Below are 17,871 nucleotides of genomic sequence, written 5' to 3' on the forward strand. Positions count from 1 at the left end.
GATGACACCTCATCCCTCTGCTGTATCAACACCACCACTCAGCTTGGTGTCATCTGCAAACTTGCTGATGGTGCACTTGATCCCACTATGTCATCGATAAAAATATTAAACAGCAGAGGTCCCAGTACAGACCTCACTTGTCACTGCTCTCCATCTAGACTTCAAGCCATTGAGTAACTCCCTCTGGATGCGACCATCCAGCCAATTTCTTATCCAGTGAACAGTCCACCCATCAAATCCATATCTCTCCAACGTGGCAAGCAGGATGTTGTTGGGCACCATGTTAAAGGCCTTTCAGAAGTCCAGGCAGATCCCATCCACAGGTTTGTCCCTTATCTACCGACATAGTCACTCTATCATAGAAGGCCACAAGTTTAGTCAGGCAGGACCTGCCCCTAGTAAAGCCATGCCAGTGGTCTTGAGTCACCTCCCTGTCCTCCATGTGCCTCAGCATGGCATCCAGGAGGATCTGCTCCATGACCTTCCCAGCCCCAGAGGTGAGGCTAACAGGTCTGTAGTTCCCAGGGTCCTCCTTTCTACCCTGTTTAAAAATAGGTGCAATGTTTCCTTTCTTCCAGTCCCCAGGGACTTCACCTGACTGCCACCACTTTTCAAATATCATGGAGAGGAGCTTGGCAACTACAGCAGCTAGTTCCTTCCAGACTCTGGGATGTATTTCATCAGGTCCTGTGGACTTGTATGTCCTTAGATTCCTCAGCTGATCATGCACCCTATCTTCACTTACAGTGGGAAGGACTTTGTCACCTTGGTCTCCAACTTTGGGGCCATCAACACGAGAGCTAGGAGGAAGGGGGTTGCCAGTGAAGACTGAGACAAGAATCTCAGCCTTCTCCTCGTCTGTTGATATAATTTCCCGCACTGTTGCTCATCAGGGTGGGGGATGTTTTCTTTAACCTTCCTTTTCTGGTTAATGTACCTGTAGAAGCCTTTCTTGCTTTTCTTTACATCCCTTGCCAAGTTCAGTTCCAGCTGTGCCTTGGCCTTCCTGACCTCATCCCTACACAGCCATGCAACATCCCTATACTCTTCCCAAGATGCCTGCCCCTCCTATTTCGTGTGTAGCTCCATCTTGCTCTTCAGTTTGACCAGCAGGTCATGGCTCAGCTGTGGTAGTCCCTTGCCCTCCTTTCCTAGTTTCTTACACGTGGAGATTGAGATCATCTGTGCATTGGTATAGAGACATTTCAGCCAGTCTGCCAGCCACGTCACTTTCTTAGAGGGGCACTCCACTGATCCCCTAAGGCACTTCGTGGCGGCTACCCTCCTGTCTCCTACTACCCCAGACTGATTTATCTCTGCAGTGTTCACAGCATGCTTCAGTGCAACAGGGTGGAGGCCCTTACTATCATCCCATCTGAACCATAGTTTTCAAAATTATTTCATGGTGCTGATATCTCACAGTTTTCTGGTTTGTTTTCTTTTTAGGGCTGGCAGAGGGGTTTATTTAGCAGAACAGCTACTCCTGTGCCTATTTCCACCCCCTGCCAGGAGAGCTGAACTGTTACTGAAAACCCACCGATAGTGGTCCCTCCCCACCCACGCTCCTGGCTTCGCACGAAGAGCCCAGGGTGGAACTTCCGAGCATGTTCCTTTCCTCCTTTCGCTCGGAACCACAGCCTTCTCTGTTTTAACTCGTGTTTCGGTCTCCCCCGAAGGCCACTCGGGAGGCCGGAGGCGGGTCGGGGAGAGCTGCCGGCCCTACGGTGAGCGGCGGCTGGCACAGCGCCGGCAGCTCTGGAGCTGGAGGGAGCGAGCGAGCCAGCGGGGCGAGCGCAGATAAAAGTGCGGCCGTGACTGCCGGAGCCCGAAGACCCGTGACCGGTAAGTGCCATAGCGGACGCGGGGCGGCCTGCGACGATTCGGCCGGGACAAGGAAGGCGACTGGGGAGGGCTCGGATCCTCACGCATCCCCTGGCTTTTCAGTCCTCAGAGCACAGGCAGCTGGCTCAGGGGTGCGCAGCCCGGACCGGCTCGGCCCTGCCGGCCGCGGGGCCAGCCGGGCACCCGCACCCCTCCGCTCCTGTGAGTAGCGCTTGGGGAAGGACTGGGTGACATGTCATCTCAGACCAGTGCTCTGAACTCAAGGGGAAGCAAACCCACCCTCTACCGGAGCCGGCCCAGGGGCACGGCAGCCGGCTGCACAAACCTGCAGCTCATTCAGGCACCTGCGACCTCCGTCTGCGGCTGGTCTGTTTGCGGTCAGAGGACAACCGGGCATTGAGAGACAGGCAGTCAATGCGGTGTATCCCCCACCTTTAACACCTGGGTTTATACTGAACATATGCGTATACTGTGAAACTTAGTAATTCTGAGTATTTATAGAAGAATTAAAGCTTTTTCTACAGAGAGTGGGCTGGTTCTAACTCCAACAGGCTTACTGCAAAGTTGAAGAAAAGCTTAAGAGTATGTCATCAGGCACTAAGCAACAAAGGATCTGATCCTGGAGGAGATAGATGATGACCATCAACATTTCTCTGTGCTAGGATAAACCTGGTACCTGTTAATGGTGGACAGTCCCCCAGCACAAGCCATTTGGAGATGAAACGGTCCAACAGGTCTCTTCCGTCTCCAGCTGCCATCACTCTGTACCACAGCAGAATACATCACATCAGTTAACCATGATGACAGGTAGTTATTTAAAAAGATACATATTTTATCCCTGGACACAACGGATTCTACTTAGTTCAGTGGTTGTGACTAATGCTACACTGTGCCCCATGTTACTGGCTCTGTTGCTGATCTAATTAGATAAGATGGACTAAAAGTGAGTCAAGTTCTTCTTACCCTCATGAAATCATAGGCAGTGTTACTGAAACGGGTAAAACTTCACATCTACCACTGTGTAAAAATCAGAAAGGAGAATATGAGCCACTGGCAGTGGGTTGGTCATAAATAGTTAATATCATTTGCAGTGAACAAATTCAGTACATTGAACCCATAAGCAAAGAGATTGGAAACTTCCTAACTCCAAACCCAATGCTCAGCTTCTGAGCTACTGCTTTACAGGGGACAAACTGTTTATGGGAAACATAGGAGGGCTGCTGAGAGTATTAAAGATTTGGAACTGGACAGAACAGGTTAAACATACAGAGGTCTATTGAGCTTGCTTGAAATGTTAACCTTTAAGATACCCATCTCAGACAATAAACCCCCCTGCAATATAAACATTTGCACTGTTGGTAGTACACCTGTATGAAGTAAACAATTTCTATTATGTTCATGAGCATTGAACTAAAGCATTTTTTTCTGCATCTGGCCTGCTAAACTGTAGTAAAACGTCAATCTAAGTGAAGATACACTTGAGTATGTCCTGTAAAACTAAGAGGAACAAACAGACTGAATTGCTATGCTCAGGACTACATTTGTTACCTATTTCCTCATACTGCACATTCCTATCAAAGAAAACTAAGTTACCAGTTTCGCACAACTAGACTTGTCTCTGTATCAACATCAACCCATACCAAACAAGTACTTGACTCCCATTCCTCAGAGTAAGTCTTGTACTAATAAACTGGCTAAATGCTGAAATCTAGTCTGCCCACCTACCAGTGGAAAGGACAGTAAAGTGCTTGTTGCTGTAGTATAGCCATGAACAGGGTGGTTGCTGCATGGTGCTTGGGAGACATGAGTAATTATGAGGCTCACAGGGTAGCGGTCAGAAAATTCTTGTGGAGAGCTAAGGCAACACACCTGGAAGGCAGCTGCAAAAATAATTTGGCTCTTATGAATGTACCTAATGTATGAAAGTGAGATAGGATCAGGTAAAGACCTTTGAGGCATTATGGCCAGGTTAATTTTATAGCACAAGGTATTTACATAAGTGTTCTGTAGCTGAAGGACATGTCCTATCACTTACTGCAGCATGGCTACAGTAAGAAAGATCAGTAGTATGTGTATTTGCAATTCACTTCCTATACTCCTTATAGCTCTAATCCATAAATGAAGCTATCACTATTACTAGTGTTGAACAAATACTTCGTGCTTGTATTGTCTGTATTATTACAGGTACCATTGTATAGAGATGGCTAATTGCAAGGTATTTAAGCAAGCACTGATAGATAAAAAGGAGAAAAGTATAAAGCACAATTACAGTTATCTCTAACTAAAAGCAGAGAAGAGAGAAAAAAAGTCCATTCAAGTTGGTGAGAGGACACCAGGTCACTTTGCTGCTCCTGTTTCAGGGTAGACTCTCAGAACTGGCAGTACACAAGTACTCAGCTGATCCTGAGCTGCCAAGTGGGAAGACAATTCTGCAGTTGAGGCTCATTTTCAGACAGAGGATATTCTGTCAGGGTCAATTCTCAGTTCAGATCTAGTCACAGCTCGATGCACCAGTACTAATTTAATGGCAGGCCAAAACAAGTTGGCTATAAAGTACAGTGTCGTAGTGGTCCCTGCAGATTTTCACTCTAGCATACTGGGGCTCAGTTTATTGTTTTCTTGTGCTTGCCATTATCAATGGATTACTCTCAGTCTACTGGGACATTCTCATATCAGAATTCCTCATATTCATATTACAGTCGCTAATTAAGTTTTATTAAAAACAACACCCAAATTATACAAGATTTAGTTTTATCTAAAGTAATCAAGATTCAGGAAAGAGTGTTTAATGAATATTTAAGTTTGATTTTACACATCAGGAAACACATGTATCTTTAGAAAGAAAACAACCCAGAACTTTGCTTTGTTCCTTATGCCAGCATCTAGTCTCAATTCAACATAGATGAATTGTCGGGAAAACCAAACTAAAATAATAGTACCTTTTGTACTAGGTGCTCCCATGTTTTCATTTTCTTCTGTTATGAAAGTTCTAGCACTTCTGCTACAATATGGGTATGTACATAACGTGGATTCTCCTGATGCTTTATGTGCTTCTGTTTGAACAAAACTAGCAGTTGCTGTTGCTGGAGGTGTAATAGGAGGAATTCTCTTATTTATTCTCATTGGAATAACTACATACCTGCTCTGGAAGAAATTTTACTACCTCCTTTCTTACCAAAAGCTCACCAGTCCCGTCAAACCAAGAAATGGAAATGGCATTTTCCAGGATCAGTTAACTTCTGAAATTCAACCCAAAAGCACAAGGTACATATTTTCGTTGTTTTTAAAGCATACACTATTGGTAATTTCAACTTGCCAAATCTCAAATGAAGGGGTGATCCAAATATATCCATGTACAGAAATAAATGAGAACACTAAATTACACAGAAATGTCAGACATCATCTGTTTTGTTCCCTAAGGAAAAGAGTACTCTAGCTATAAATGCAATGATTATTGAATTATATGCACTGACCTTGCAGTGCTGGGTTGAAGGTTGGACTAGATGACCTTGAAGGTCTCTTCCAAAGATATTCCGTGATTTCTGATTTATGTAAAATCATAGAAAGGTTGGAAGGGACCTTAGATCATCTCCTACAACCTCCCTTGCCATGGGCAGGGACATCTCTCACCTAGACTTGGCTGCTTAAGGGTTCATCCAACCTGGTCTTGAACATCCCCAAGGAGAAGGCATCCACAGCCTCCCTGGGCAGCCTATTCCAGAGTCTCACAACCTCCATACTGAAGAACTTCTTCCTAAGATCCAGTCTAAACATACCCTCCCTCATCTTAAAACCATTCCCCGTGTCCTATTGCTATATACCCTCATGAAAATTCCCTCTTCATCCTTCCTGTAGGATCCCTTCAGGTACTGGAAGGCAGCTTTAAAGTCTCACTGGAGGCTTCTCTTCTCTAGGCTGAAAAATCCCAGCTCAGAGACAATACATTCAAGTGTAATTGGTTCATGAATAGCTTCATCTGTTACCTTTGAGGCTCTAAACCAAGCAGCAGCATTTAATTATTGGTTTTCTTTGCAAGATCATTTCTAAAGGAGAAGAAAGGGGGAAAGTGAGGGATCTGCTGAATTAAAATCTTATGTCCCTCACTGGACATTTTGGTATTACAGAAATAAATTGCAAACCAATGGATATTTATCTGTTTTACCTATGCAGCTCTGTAGTACAAAATTAGGAGCTAAGAACAGTAAAAGTATTGCTGTTACCAAGTTTGGTTTCCCTATTTATACCGGAAGAGTCAGTAGCTGTGGTTGTTTCAAGCAGATCCAGAAGCGTTCCATTCATTATTCCACCAACACTGCATGGGCAGGACTGGATTAACCTGACAAATGAAGAACATGTTCAGGAAGAAAGTGACCCTTACATGATTCCGCAGTCTGGGCCACGGTCATCATTTCATTCTTTGGGTATGGCATTGCACAAATGGGACTCTAAGGGCACTATTTATGGGGTAACAGATATTATGAAGCATGTTTATTTGGGGCATACTAGATATAGCATTACACAGTCCAAGCCTTAAACACTGCCTGAATGTATATATTTATACATACCGAAACCAGGTCAGAACATAGCCATACAGCACATGTAGTAGACAAAGCCATCTCTCCTCCTGGGTTTGGTAAAGCCATAACATGAGTGTAACTCAGGAAGAGTGTAATTGTTGCCTCCAGAAACAGCAGAGTGACCAGCTGCAGATTGCAACAGCAAATACCTCAACTATCAAGGTACAGTCACAGTAATAAGAGAAAGAAAACCAGAGTGGTGCAACATATAACTACTTCTCCAAATTTGAAGGAAAAGTAATTAAAATACCAAGTCTATGCAAAAATGGATTGTTAATAAAGAAATCAATGTGATTTCTTCTAATACAGGAGTGGTTATAAAAATGCCTGCTACAGTTTTGAAATTAATCTGATGGTGCTTGTTTTTAATTTCATGAAGCTGGATCTTACGTTGTGGGGACCATTAACCCAGAGTTGTACAAGTTTCCTGAAGACAGGAGTGAGACAGATTTTCCTGAAGGCAACATTGGCCGCCTCTGGTTCTCCATAGAATATGAACAAGAGTCAGAAAGGCTCCTTGTCTCCTTGATCAAAGTCAGGAAGCTGCAGCCTCCCGCTGATTCCTGTAGTCCATTTGTGAAAATCTACCTGCTGCCTGATGAAAGAAGCTACTTGCAGTCTAAAACGAAACACAAAACCCTTAACCCACAGTTTGATGAAAACTTTGTTTTTCAGGTACTTTTCCTTTTGATGAAACAGATTTCTGTCTGTGAATATTGACTTCTCAAACTCCAGCACATGCTTTGTGAAAATTAATTTTCTACAAATTTCTACCACTTACTAGTTGCTTCCACTGGAGAAAGATTTATTACCAGTACTATGGGAGATTCTGGGCTACTGAAATTTGTGGCTCCAGAACTCATCTTACTTGTGGTCTGCACTGAAATCAAAGATTCCATAAGTTTCCCTGGGAATGATGAAAACTCCAGTTTGAACTACAGCTAAGAAGCTCTGTCTAACAGCTCTAGAAGTCCAAAGTAACCAATAATGAAGGAATGCTTTCACAGCTTTTCATTTCTTTTCTGTGGAAGCAATCTAGAAACTAGACCACATGAGAAGTCTGATGTGCTATTTGTGTAGTGCTGTAAAGCTAGGAGCTTGGATCCCTATGTGAAGAGGCTTTCTTCAGCAGGAGTCACATGAAAAAAAGCTTTAAAACCAAAGGAGTTTGTATTTCACAAACCTGAAAAATGGATGTTTACAGATTTCTAAACATTTGCATGTGGAAGTGAATATACCATATACGTACAACTGTGTCAGTTGAAAAACACCCAGCTACCTTCACATTTTTCAAATGGCCTCATTCAGTTTAGCTTGGATTTTAATACTTTAACAAAATTAAGAAAATGGTCTTTAAACAATCAAAGGAAATCTCCACCTACCTTTAATACACATTCAAAAATTCTTCCTTTGAAATCATGCTAGAGTAGAAAAGTGTGAGATGTTTTATAATATTAATATATTCTTCCTTTTCCTGTACAGGTTTCCAGTAAAATGTTGTTTCAAAGGACTCTGAAGTTTTTGGTTTATCATGTTGATAAACAGAAAAAACACCACCTCTTAGGCCAAGTTATCTTCCCACTGAAAAATGAAACGTTAACTGATGACAACAAACTGGTCATATGGAGAGATCTAGAAAAAGAAAACTTAGAGGTATGGGGATACCAGGCTGCATGGCATTGTGAAATTTCTATCATCTTACAAGTATTGGAGGGGAAGAGCTGGAACAGAAGTATGTTGTATCAAATAGATCAAATGCTAAAGCATTTGATAAACATTTGAAATCATTATCAACCCATCTTACCAACCCACAGCTGTTGTATAGGGATTACGCTCTGGCTCAGAAAAAGTTGCATGACTTAAGTAATAATTGCATAAGAAAGAACCTTTTATTTGCATTTGTTTTGAATTAGTAAGTAGAAAAAAGCATAAGAGGCAAGGAAATAAGCATCACCTGGCTGAGATAGTAACTTAAAGGTTCAGGAAGGCTGATTAATTAATTTCCTCTATAAAATGTCACAACAGCACAAATAAAACCATTACAATTCACTCACATGCTTCAGTATTGCTAGAAACCACTAGTATGAAGAACCTTTCTCCCCCCGCCCTTCCCCCCCCCCCATTTGTCTGTGTAAAGAAAGACTTTCAGATATATTTGACAAGTATTCTTCTGTTCTCAAAGCCTCCTTCAGAATATGGTGATATCCAGTTCTCCCTCAGCTACAATGACTACCTGGGTCGACTCACTGTAGTGGTTCTAAGGGCAAGGGGATTAAAGCTCCAGGAGGAGAGCCATGCTGTCAGTAAGTGTGATTGTGTGCCTTCCTCTCTGCTATCAGCTCCAGAATTCCTGTTTCCATTTGCTCCTCCCTCATCTGTCCACTCATGCTTTGTGCTGAGCAGCTCTGAAAAGAGCAAATAATCATGTGATTGGAGTGGAAACAAGCCATACCTTTTTACTGGGGTAATTCAATTTCAATAGCTCAGTTCTGCTATGTTTTGATTTTGTTTCATAATAAATGGTTTGTCTCATGTCATCAGCAGGGATTTTTTTCTCCTGCTTTAATATAGTAAATAACATCCCTTTGCTCCACTCTAATCCAGAGAAGGTAGAATTTCAGGGCATATTGACATTAACAGAGCCCAGAGGTAACAGATGCAGGACAACTGCCGTCCTGAGCAGAACTGAACTGGGAAAAAACCCTCACATTCTAGGACAGCCTGGCTGTTGTTTCAAGGACTGTGGTATGGAGTCACAATTTTTCTCCCTTAATGTAGTGGTGGTTTTCTGGTACCTCATGCTTATGTGTCCTTGGCTTCAGTCACTGAATGTAGAGATTACCTCAAAATGCTGTTTAAAATCTAAACATTCAAAGCAAAGACAGAAGAACCAAACTTGTGTTTGAAGTTGTAGTGATTTTTTTTTTTTTGGAAGGGCTTTGAAACTAAACAACATAAATGTAAAATAGACCCAGTTTTAGTTCTCTATATGAAGATATCAACTGTGAAAGGTTTTGAAGTTTTCATGCTGTTACCAGGATGTTCTTTAGAAATTATGTCTTCTAAAATAAGCAAATCTAAATAACATTAGAGATGAATTTGCTCTGTCAGTGTAAAACTCAAATGAAGAAAAACACAGTTACATAAGAATACAGAAGTTTCTAACCACCACTTTTTTAAAATGTTACAGAATGTATCAATTTAGAATATAACTCAGATAAGGATGGCCAGAAAAAACATGACCAGTTCATGGCAGATGAACAAAGTGGCATTATGAACTAAGAGCAAATGTTCTAATATTGCATCATCTCAGATGAAAGAGACGGAGAACACATGTCTTAATAAATCACGTCCTTGCCTGCAGGCTGTTGTGAAGCTCTGTAGCACAGAGTGACAGAACTCTGATTCTTTCTGCAAATCTAACATTAATCTGCCATGTGCTGGTGTACCTCAGATTACCATCATAAGACTCATGGGCACAGTCTGAAAGGAACTGCTGCCACAGGGCAATTCTTCAGAATATATCACTAAGAGAAAAAAGGAAAGTTAAATAAATTAAGTGTTATTTACTTTGATAATACCCTTCAAGTATGATTTAGAGTCCACAGATTCTCTGGTAAATCCTGAAGAAACAAGAATAAAAACTTATGTATGAATAGGGAGTAAGTAGTGAAACACTAATATGCAGTATAGGACAGCAAGGAGATATTTAATTTTAAACTCATATTACTGAATTAAATGTATTAAGAAGTAATAAAAAAAGTAATGAAAAATCAGACGTCATGCAAGTAGTTCTGCCATAAAAAAGTTTGTTCTGCTAATCTTGCATCCTCTGAAACAGTAATGAAAGCCTACTAGATCTGTGGAAATAACAAGGGCATATGAGGAGTCCATCAGTGCTGTTACTTCATTTTTTTCCTACGTAGACAAACTTTAATGAACTGAGTAGTAGGGAGTAGTAAACATAGCAGCAGCATGGAATCCAATACTGCTTCACTGGAAAAGAATAAACCTTTAGCCATTGGTTAAGCTGAAGTTTTCACATGCTTATCACTACACTTGTTAGAAGGGTAGGGAAAGAATGGAAAATGTCAGGCTGCTTTGGATCTCCTTGACAAAGATTTACTGAATAAAACCACAAGGTCTCCTTCAGGAAGCATAAAATACTTTTTGTTGCTCTTCCTACAACCACACACAATTTTGCTAACTTTTCAGAAGAGCAAAGATCATGGATCTTTTACTAAAATTTTCTATGAATCCCTTACCACTGGGCTAGAAGTCATTAGTAAAATCTTTTGTTAAAGGATTCTTCTTTGATTAGGAGAATCTGTTCCCCTGTAATGTAAGCACAGGCTCTACTACACAGCTCCTCCCTCGTGTTGGATTGAACAACTGTGATCAAATACATGAAACCACTGACTCAAACTCAGCCTTCAGAAAAGTCCACATCAGATGAAAAAAAGGTACAAGAATAGGATCAAGGATGCAGGGTAAGAAATGGAGCAGAAAGATTGCTCCTTTTAACAGCTCTTAAATTGGAAAGTGCACTGCAAAACTGCATCCTAAGCATTTCGGGTAGCCCCTGCTTAATGTTAAACATTGCCATGCTGCCATGTGCATTTCATTAATTGTTCATGATCTAGTTTTACACTTACTATTAACTCCTGAAAGCAAGAAATTCAATAAGGTTTCTCCCAACAACCTCTGATACATTTTCTTCTTGAATTTCTTTTTCTGCAAGGTGTGTATGTCAAAGTCTCACTGATGAACCATAATAAATTCATCAAAAGTAAGAAGACAGCAGCTGTTCTAGGATCTCCTAACCCAGTTTATAACGAAACCTTCAGTTTTAAGGCAGAGCAGACAGAACTGGATACAGCAAGCCTGAGTTTATCTGTACTCCAGAGTTCCAAGGGAGAAAGTAAGCTATATAAATTAAGATGTTATAAATCTCTCATATATTGCAGATACTTAAACCTGGGAGTAACAAATTTCTTCTCTGCAATAATCACAAAACATAAAAAGTCTGAGGTATTTCACAGACTGCTTGTTTTAAAAGTGTAACAGCTTCTTTTCAGTAAGTGTATGTCTCTTTCAGAGGCTAAAGATAAATTTAATAGAAGATACAAATAAAGTAACTGTGAACTAGGTACTGTGGGCACATGGTGCTATATTTTTGTTTGATTCAGGTGCTCCAAGAAAACAAGCTTATGCAATTACATTTTGTAAACTTATGTGTACAATCCCAACCTCTGAAATGTTGAAGCCATTCACTGTTCCTAACTAAATCTGAAAAAGCAATAGAAATATTACAGCAGTTCAAGCAGTGAGAAAGAAGAGACATTACAAACATTGCTATTCTCTGGCAGAAAAGGTGAAGTGTGAAGTCACCTCTTACTGAATGTCAAAAAAAATCAGAGAGAAGCAAATCAGAATTCAGTATTTCCACTGCTTACAAGAAAAACATCTTCCTTACAGTACAAATATGATCTTATTGGACTCATATGCTCCTAAAATTTTCCTTTAGGTGAGATCTGGGGCAGGTGCTTTGGATTTTAGGATTGACAAGAACTACGATCAGTACTCAAGTCTTTCACCATTTTCACTTGCAGCCAAACACTTTACAAACATTCTCAAGTTCATCTAAAACCAAGATTGAACTAGTTTTCCCATCAACAGCTGAAAAGACCAGGAACAAATAACCTGCTCATCGGCAGAGGGCAGTCACTGGCAACCCACATATTGTGGCTCCCAGATATCTCAATAACTATCTATTCTTTGCCTAGCTAGAGCATTTTATGTGCCCTACTGAGGTTGCTGATGCCCAAAACTAGAGCACACTTTCACAGTACACTTGATGCAGAGGGGCTAGGGCAGCTACATATCTGTGTGCCTTAAGCTGATTCTAGTTTAGAAGGGAGGCCTGAATTGATTGAATACCCACTTACTGTAGTACCTTCTAACACTGAATTGTAGTACATACAAACTAGAGAACCTGAAATCCAGAGTCAATTCCTTGGTGAAAATATCGACTTAAAAATAACTTTCAGAACATACATTACTTCAGGAAATAGAAGTTAGCATCCTAATTTAGGTGAGGATTTCAAAGCATTCACAGGTGTTAATCACTAACTGCTTTCTTTTTTTTAACCTAGAAACACTTCTTCTAGGACGTGTAGTAGTTGGGCCTTTCATGTACACCCGCGGCAAAGAACTAGAACACTGGAATGAAATGATCAGTAAGCCCAAGGAGCTGATTAAACGATGGCATGCTCTCTGCCACAGCATGTAAACAACAGATGAAAAAACCAAACACCTTAAAATGCAAAAGCTCTCACTATCTTTCATAATGTAATGACACAGGGCATAAAGTCTTTGATTACTTTACACACCTAAATAGACCAGAACACAAATTCTTTCCTTGCCCAAATGTAAATAGAAAGACTTGGTCCCTGGTAGGCTGGAACTCCATCTATCCTCTCTTCAAAATATATTTCCAGTTTAATTAGTACACAGCAGAGTAAACAAAACAGGAATACAAACATGAACTCCCAATATTAGTTATTTTGACTACTAAATTCCAATGCTTGGTCATGAGTTCTAGGCACAAACGATTATCATATGGAAACAACCCAAAACAACCTAAGAATTGTCAGTGATCATACCAGGCTTAACTGTCCACTGCATTATAACACCAGGGACAGGGATGGAAGCCCAGTAAGCATGCCAAAACAAAGCTCAAAAGATATTTAATCTCTAGTGAACTAACAATTTACTTAAAATAGCAGCCTGATATTTAAAACCTCTTTTAAATACGAGTGGTGGAAAACACTGAGTACTTATTGATAAACCCCAGAAGCACCTGTTCACCTCCCTCAGCACAGCATATATCTTGCCATAACTCAGATGTTTTCAGCTGACCCCAACATACAACACCTAACAGAGAAATATAAAAGAAGCCCTGAAGTCACAAATGATGGAGGCTTGCAGGAGTGCTGGAGCACTCTGAGAAAGTAATATACAGGACTAGTTCTGTCCTTATATATTTCTACTTAAGTGCATTTCTGCTGGAGACAGAGCATTGATTACAAGAACCTTGGGTTTGACCTGGCCTGACCATTCTTACATTGAAAATCCAATTAGCTTAAGCCTCCAGGACATATGTCTGTTTTACTGGTAGACTTTTTGTAAGTAAATTGCTGTTCTGTAAAATAATTCAGACCAATTATTTTTAATCAAAATAAATAGGACATTCTTCCCTTGTTAATTGTTCACTGGGGACCTGAACTCTGTACCTTTCACACTCTACAGTCATAAACCAGAAACACAGACTATTGCAGAAAAACATTTTGTAAAGTTCTGTTCCAAGAGGACCATAATCTCAACAGCTAAAATAAAGCCAACTTCTTTCAAACAGGATACAATATTAATTAATTCAATATATGAAAAAAAAAAGATATTTCTCTGGGGCAATAAGCACACTTCCTGTTTTGATATTATCACCTAAAGGAATTACACATGAGAATATATGTGAGAGGAATTGTAAGATAACAGAATTTACTCACATGAGTGAGCCCTGAGAAGGGCCACAAAGATGATTCCAAGGGCTAGAACACCTCTGCTATGAGAACAGGCTGAGGAAGCCGAGGCTGTGTGGTCTAGAGAAAACTCCGGAGGGACCTTAGAGCTGCCTTCCAATAGCTGAAAGGATACGTCAGGAAGGCTGGAGAGGAACTTTTCATAAGGGTGTCTAGAGACAGGCCAAGGGGCAATGGTTTGAAGCTGAGGGAGAGTAGGTTTAGACTGGATCTTAGGAAGAGGTTCAGTATGAGGGTGGTGAGACTCTGGAATAGGCTGCCCAGGGATGCTGTGAATGCCTCCTCCCAGGGGGTGTTCAAGGCCAGGTTGGATGAGGCCTTGCACATACAAGTCTAGTTGAGAGGTGTCCCTGCCCACGGCAGGGAGGTTGAAATAGATGATCTCTAAGGGTCCTTCCAACATAAGCCTTCTATGATTGTATGGTACCATCGGTCTGGCTAACTACACCATGGGATATAAGACGAGCCCAGACTTGTTACATTTAATGGAATTTCACAAAAATGTTCAACCCTCCTTACATCGCTGTTAAATGAGCAATGCCAGTACCCCCACACCCAAAGACCTGTTTTCAAATTTTACTCCTACAAAACCACTGAAAACCAATCTAACAGGCACATATTGAATCTAGGAAGCAAAACTGTATAAATTTTGTGATAACTATATTACTATAATAAAGCGATTTAATAAAATGTATTATCTTCCTCTTTATGAATTAAGTCATACCTATAAACATTGAATATCTTTCAAGTAAACTATTAAGAATGCTTCAGACAGGTTTCCTAGCTTGTGCAGGAAGATGCATGTAGGGTACAGTGTCTGTTGACATAAACATCTCTGAAGTGGAAAGTCACCTGTTTGAGTTAATGTCCAGTACCTTTTAAGTAATAAAATGCGTTGTACTAATGTGGTCTCTGTGTCGGTGTGAGCTGAAATTCCCCCCCACCAACAATAACCAGGCTAGCTCAGTCTGGAAGCAAATGAAAAGCTGTATTTACAAGCAGAGTCTAAAATCTACAGTGAAATGCAATGAATATGTACAAATATACAAAATTCACAACATTCACAAATATATACAATCAACAGAAAAAGCACAATCGATCTCCCTTTGCTTCCCCCCAAGGGGACCCTCCCAAAGGGGCCTCCCTCTCCCAGGAGCTTCCCCCCCAGACCCCTCTGGACAGAGAAGCAGAGTTAGTTAAGCAGAAAGTTGTTAACTTAGCTGCCAAGGTCAGTACGTGTTATCTTCAGCCAGAAGAGAAGAAGAAACAGCAGCCAGACAGCCCAGCAACTGCCCCCACTGCCGAACGCAGAATGTGCCGAATGCCTACTTTGTTTTGGGTAATAGTTCTTAAACATTTCTATCTATCCAATGGAAGTGTTTAGAACAATCGTTATTTTGCTTTCTTACACCCAATAGTGACTTATTTACATTCTTTCACTTTCTCTGTTTTGAACTTTGCAAGGAAAAATTAAAAAGACAGTTTCAAACCATCACAGTCTCTTATTTGCACTAATTATGAAGTACCAGTACTTCCAGTCTGTATGTTTAATAATTCCAGATGAATCCCTGTATTAGTGAATTCTTTCCCATGAGGAATTAATTACACATACCACAGGTGCCAATAGGTTTGTCTTTATAATAAAGGTGGACGAGGTTGCGCCGGAGCACTGTAAGGCATGAAAGCAAGGCACAACCCCACAAGCCACCCACACCCCAAAAGCAGAGCCCAATCCCAAGCAAAGCACAGCTAACTTACTCTAATCGCTCCATAAGAAACGCAGTGGTACCGAAGATCACGAAATGGTGGAGCTGACTGTCTCTCATCCGGGCAGGTGTCTCCATGGAACCAAATCTTGTCTTGTCGGATCAGAGAAGCAGCAGAACCTCACCAGTAGCAATCTTCAGTTTATGGGTCCCACGTTCTGTGTCTTGGGCCAAGACATCACAGGAGGCTGGGTCTTGGAGCCAAAGCCCTTCCCATATTTCACAATTGTGTCATGTAACTCCTCGCCCTACTGCTCAAGCACGCAGCCCGCTCAGGGGGTTGCGCATCCCTTGCCCAGCAATAGCCTTCCTCATCTTCATCTTCCTCAGGTCCATTAGCAGTCAAATGAGGATTTGAAGGACTTTTGCGGTTAGCTCAGGATGTCAACACATTCAATACATGCTCACCCCTGCCTAGTTTTATAAACAGGGGAACCTACAGATACATGTTAGTGTTACTCTGATTGTGCACCTGGGAGCTTCTGATCAAATACCAAGCATTCCCAGGCACCCCGGTACTTCTAATCAAACTCCAATTAACTCTTTCCCATTACAATCACTAAAAAGATAATTTAAATGCATTTACAAATGTACTTGACTTTGCTCAAAGATATTTAAGCAAAGTAAATGAGAAAAGTCCTTTTTGATGCTTCCTGAACAAGATAGCTATGTCAGTAAAGAAAGAAACACTATTAAATAAGGATTTTTACTGTCAGCAGGACCTAGAGATTTTATGCAGCATTACTATGGTGAAGATAAGAACCAGAGAAACTACTGAATGATAGTAAATTAAAATTAACACTCAACTATAGATTTCAAGAAGGAATACTGTTAAACGAGTTAAGAGTGGTGATCTGAACAGCAAGAGAATGAGGCAGATCAGGTGCAAGTCAGCTTGTGAGATCTAATCACAGTACATGGAACTTGGTGGTTAGCCACACAGCTCACCAGTCACACAGTCATGCCAATCAGATGGCATGGCTTCCACCCAAAGTTATAGAGTCATCCTAATGAGACCACATGTTGACAGGATGTAAAACAGGCTTTGGGATTTCTCTAATTGATGTCTGGTTCTCACAAGACTCAATGCTCATACTGGATCAGCATTGGTGCTAATACCTGATTTAAAAGTCAAACACAACCCGATTTTCTCTTCAGCATGGTTTTCCCTAGCATTACAAAATCCATATTCTACAACTAGACACCATTAAGTAAAGCATAGTTAGAATAAGGTATAAAAAGCACAGATGCTGTGGACTTTCACCAAGGTGATGGGTTAGGACATTCTCTTGTTTCCACCAGGTCACATGAAACCAAAGATAAAAAGTGTTTTTATAGTGAAGTGAAATTCAATCATTGTAGGAGAACTCAAGAGAGTTGCAAAGCTGTGATTGTCCATATTATCTTTGGCACAGCTAACAGTAGCAAAAGTAAGTTTTCATTCTTGAGCATTAGATGAGGATAGCACAATTAAGCCTCTTCTGTGACTGGTTTCTCCCTTGCCCTAGACTCAACATTGTAGCCATTGCCACTCCTCTAAAGAGACTGTACAGCATTTCCTTTGTATAAAGGGCTATCTAGCTTCTTCTGGAGACTTACATCTGCCATTTGCACACCAGTGGCGCTAGTGTTGAGCACAGTTTGTGCTGTCTCTGCACTTCCTTATAGCAGGCCAAGTATCCTGGCACATCAGGAAATTTGTTGTTGGCATACAATTAGTGTTTCTATGCCTGCTGACAAAACCCATCAGAGCTGTTTCAGAGACAGAAAAGTACTGGGGAATGATTTTATCTGAGGATAGCTAAGGCTTAAACCAGAGGACTAAGACTGCTATGAGAAGCAGAGCTGCACAAACTTTGATCAATAGAATCTGAACCAGACTGATCAGTACATGAGTAGTTAAATACAGAAATAAGCAACCTTGTGAACCATCAGCTGAGAATTCATTTCTTCCAAGGCATCCAATAATCCTTTGGATTCTCTCTTGCTGCCAGGCTGATCAGAAGCATCACTACCTTCTTACTATACAAGAAAATATATAGCTAACACAGAGCTTTAACATACTAAAAACCCAATAGCACCACATAT

General features: G+C 41.0%; 1 protein-coding gene across 1 annotated transcript; it reads left to right on the forward strand.

The window, feature by feature from the left end:
- Positions 1-2,074: 2,074 nt before the first annotated feature.
- Positions 2,075-12,711, forward strand: SYT15 (synaptotagmin 15). The gene is made up of 8 exons (XM_054382704.1): positions 2,075-2,219; positions 4,902-5,106; positions 6,121-6,263; positions 6,799-7,094; positions 7,902-8,072; positions 8,602-8,722; positions 11,161-11,340; positions 12,575-12,711. Exons 1-8 carry the CDS (start codon positions 2,075-2,077, stop codon positions 12,709-12,711), a joined length of 1,398 nt encoding a protein of 465 aa, XP_054238679.1.
- The last annotated feature ends 5,160 nt before the right edge of the window (positions 12,712-17,871 follow it).

This window comes from Indicator indicator, chromosome 7, assembly GCF_027791375.1.
Source record: "Indicator indicator isolate 239-I01 chromosome 7, UM_Iind_1.1, whole genome shotgun sequence".
NCBI classification, from domain to species: Eukaryota; Metazoa; Chordata; class Aves; order Piciformes; family Indicatoridae; genus Indicator; species Indicator indicator.

Coding starts and splice junctions, on each gene's coding strand:
- SYT15 (XM_054382704.1), top strand. CDS start 2,075: ATGTCATCTCAGACCAGTGCTCTGAACTCAAGGGGAAGCAAACCCACC. Junction 7,095..7,901: donor ATGAAAACTTTGTTTTTCAG/GTACTTTTCCTT, acceptor TTTCCTGTACAG/GTTTCCAGTAAAATGTTGTT. Junction 8,073..8,601: donor TAGAAAAAGAAAACTTAGAG/GTATGGGGATAC, acceptor CTGTTCTCAAAG/CCTCCTTCAGAATATGGTGA.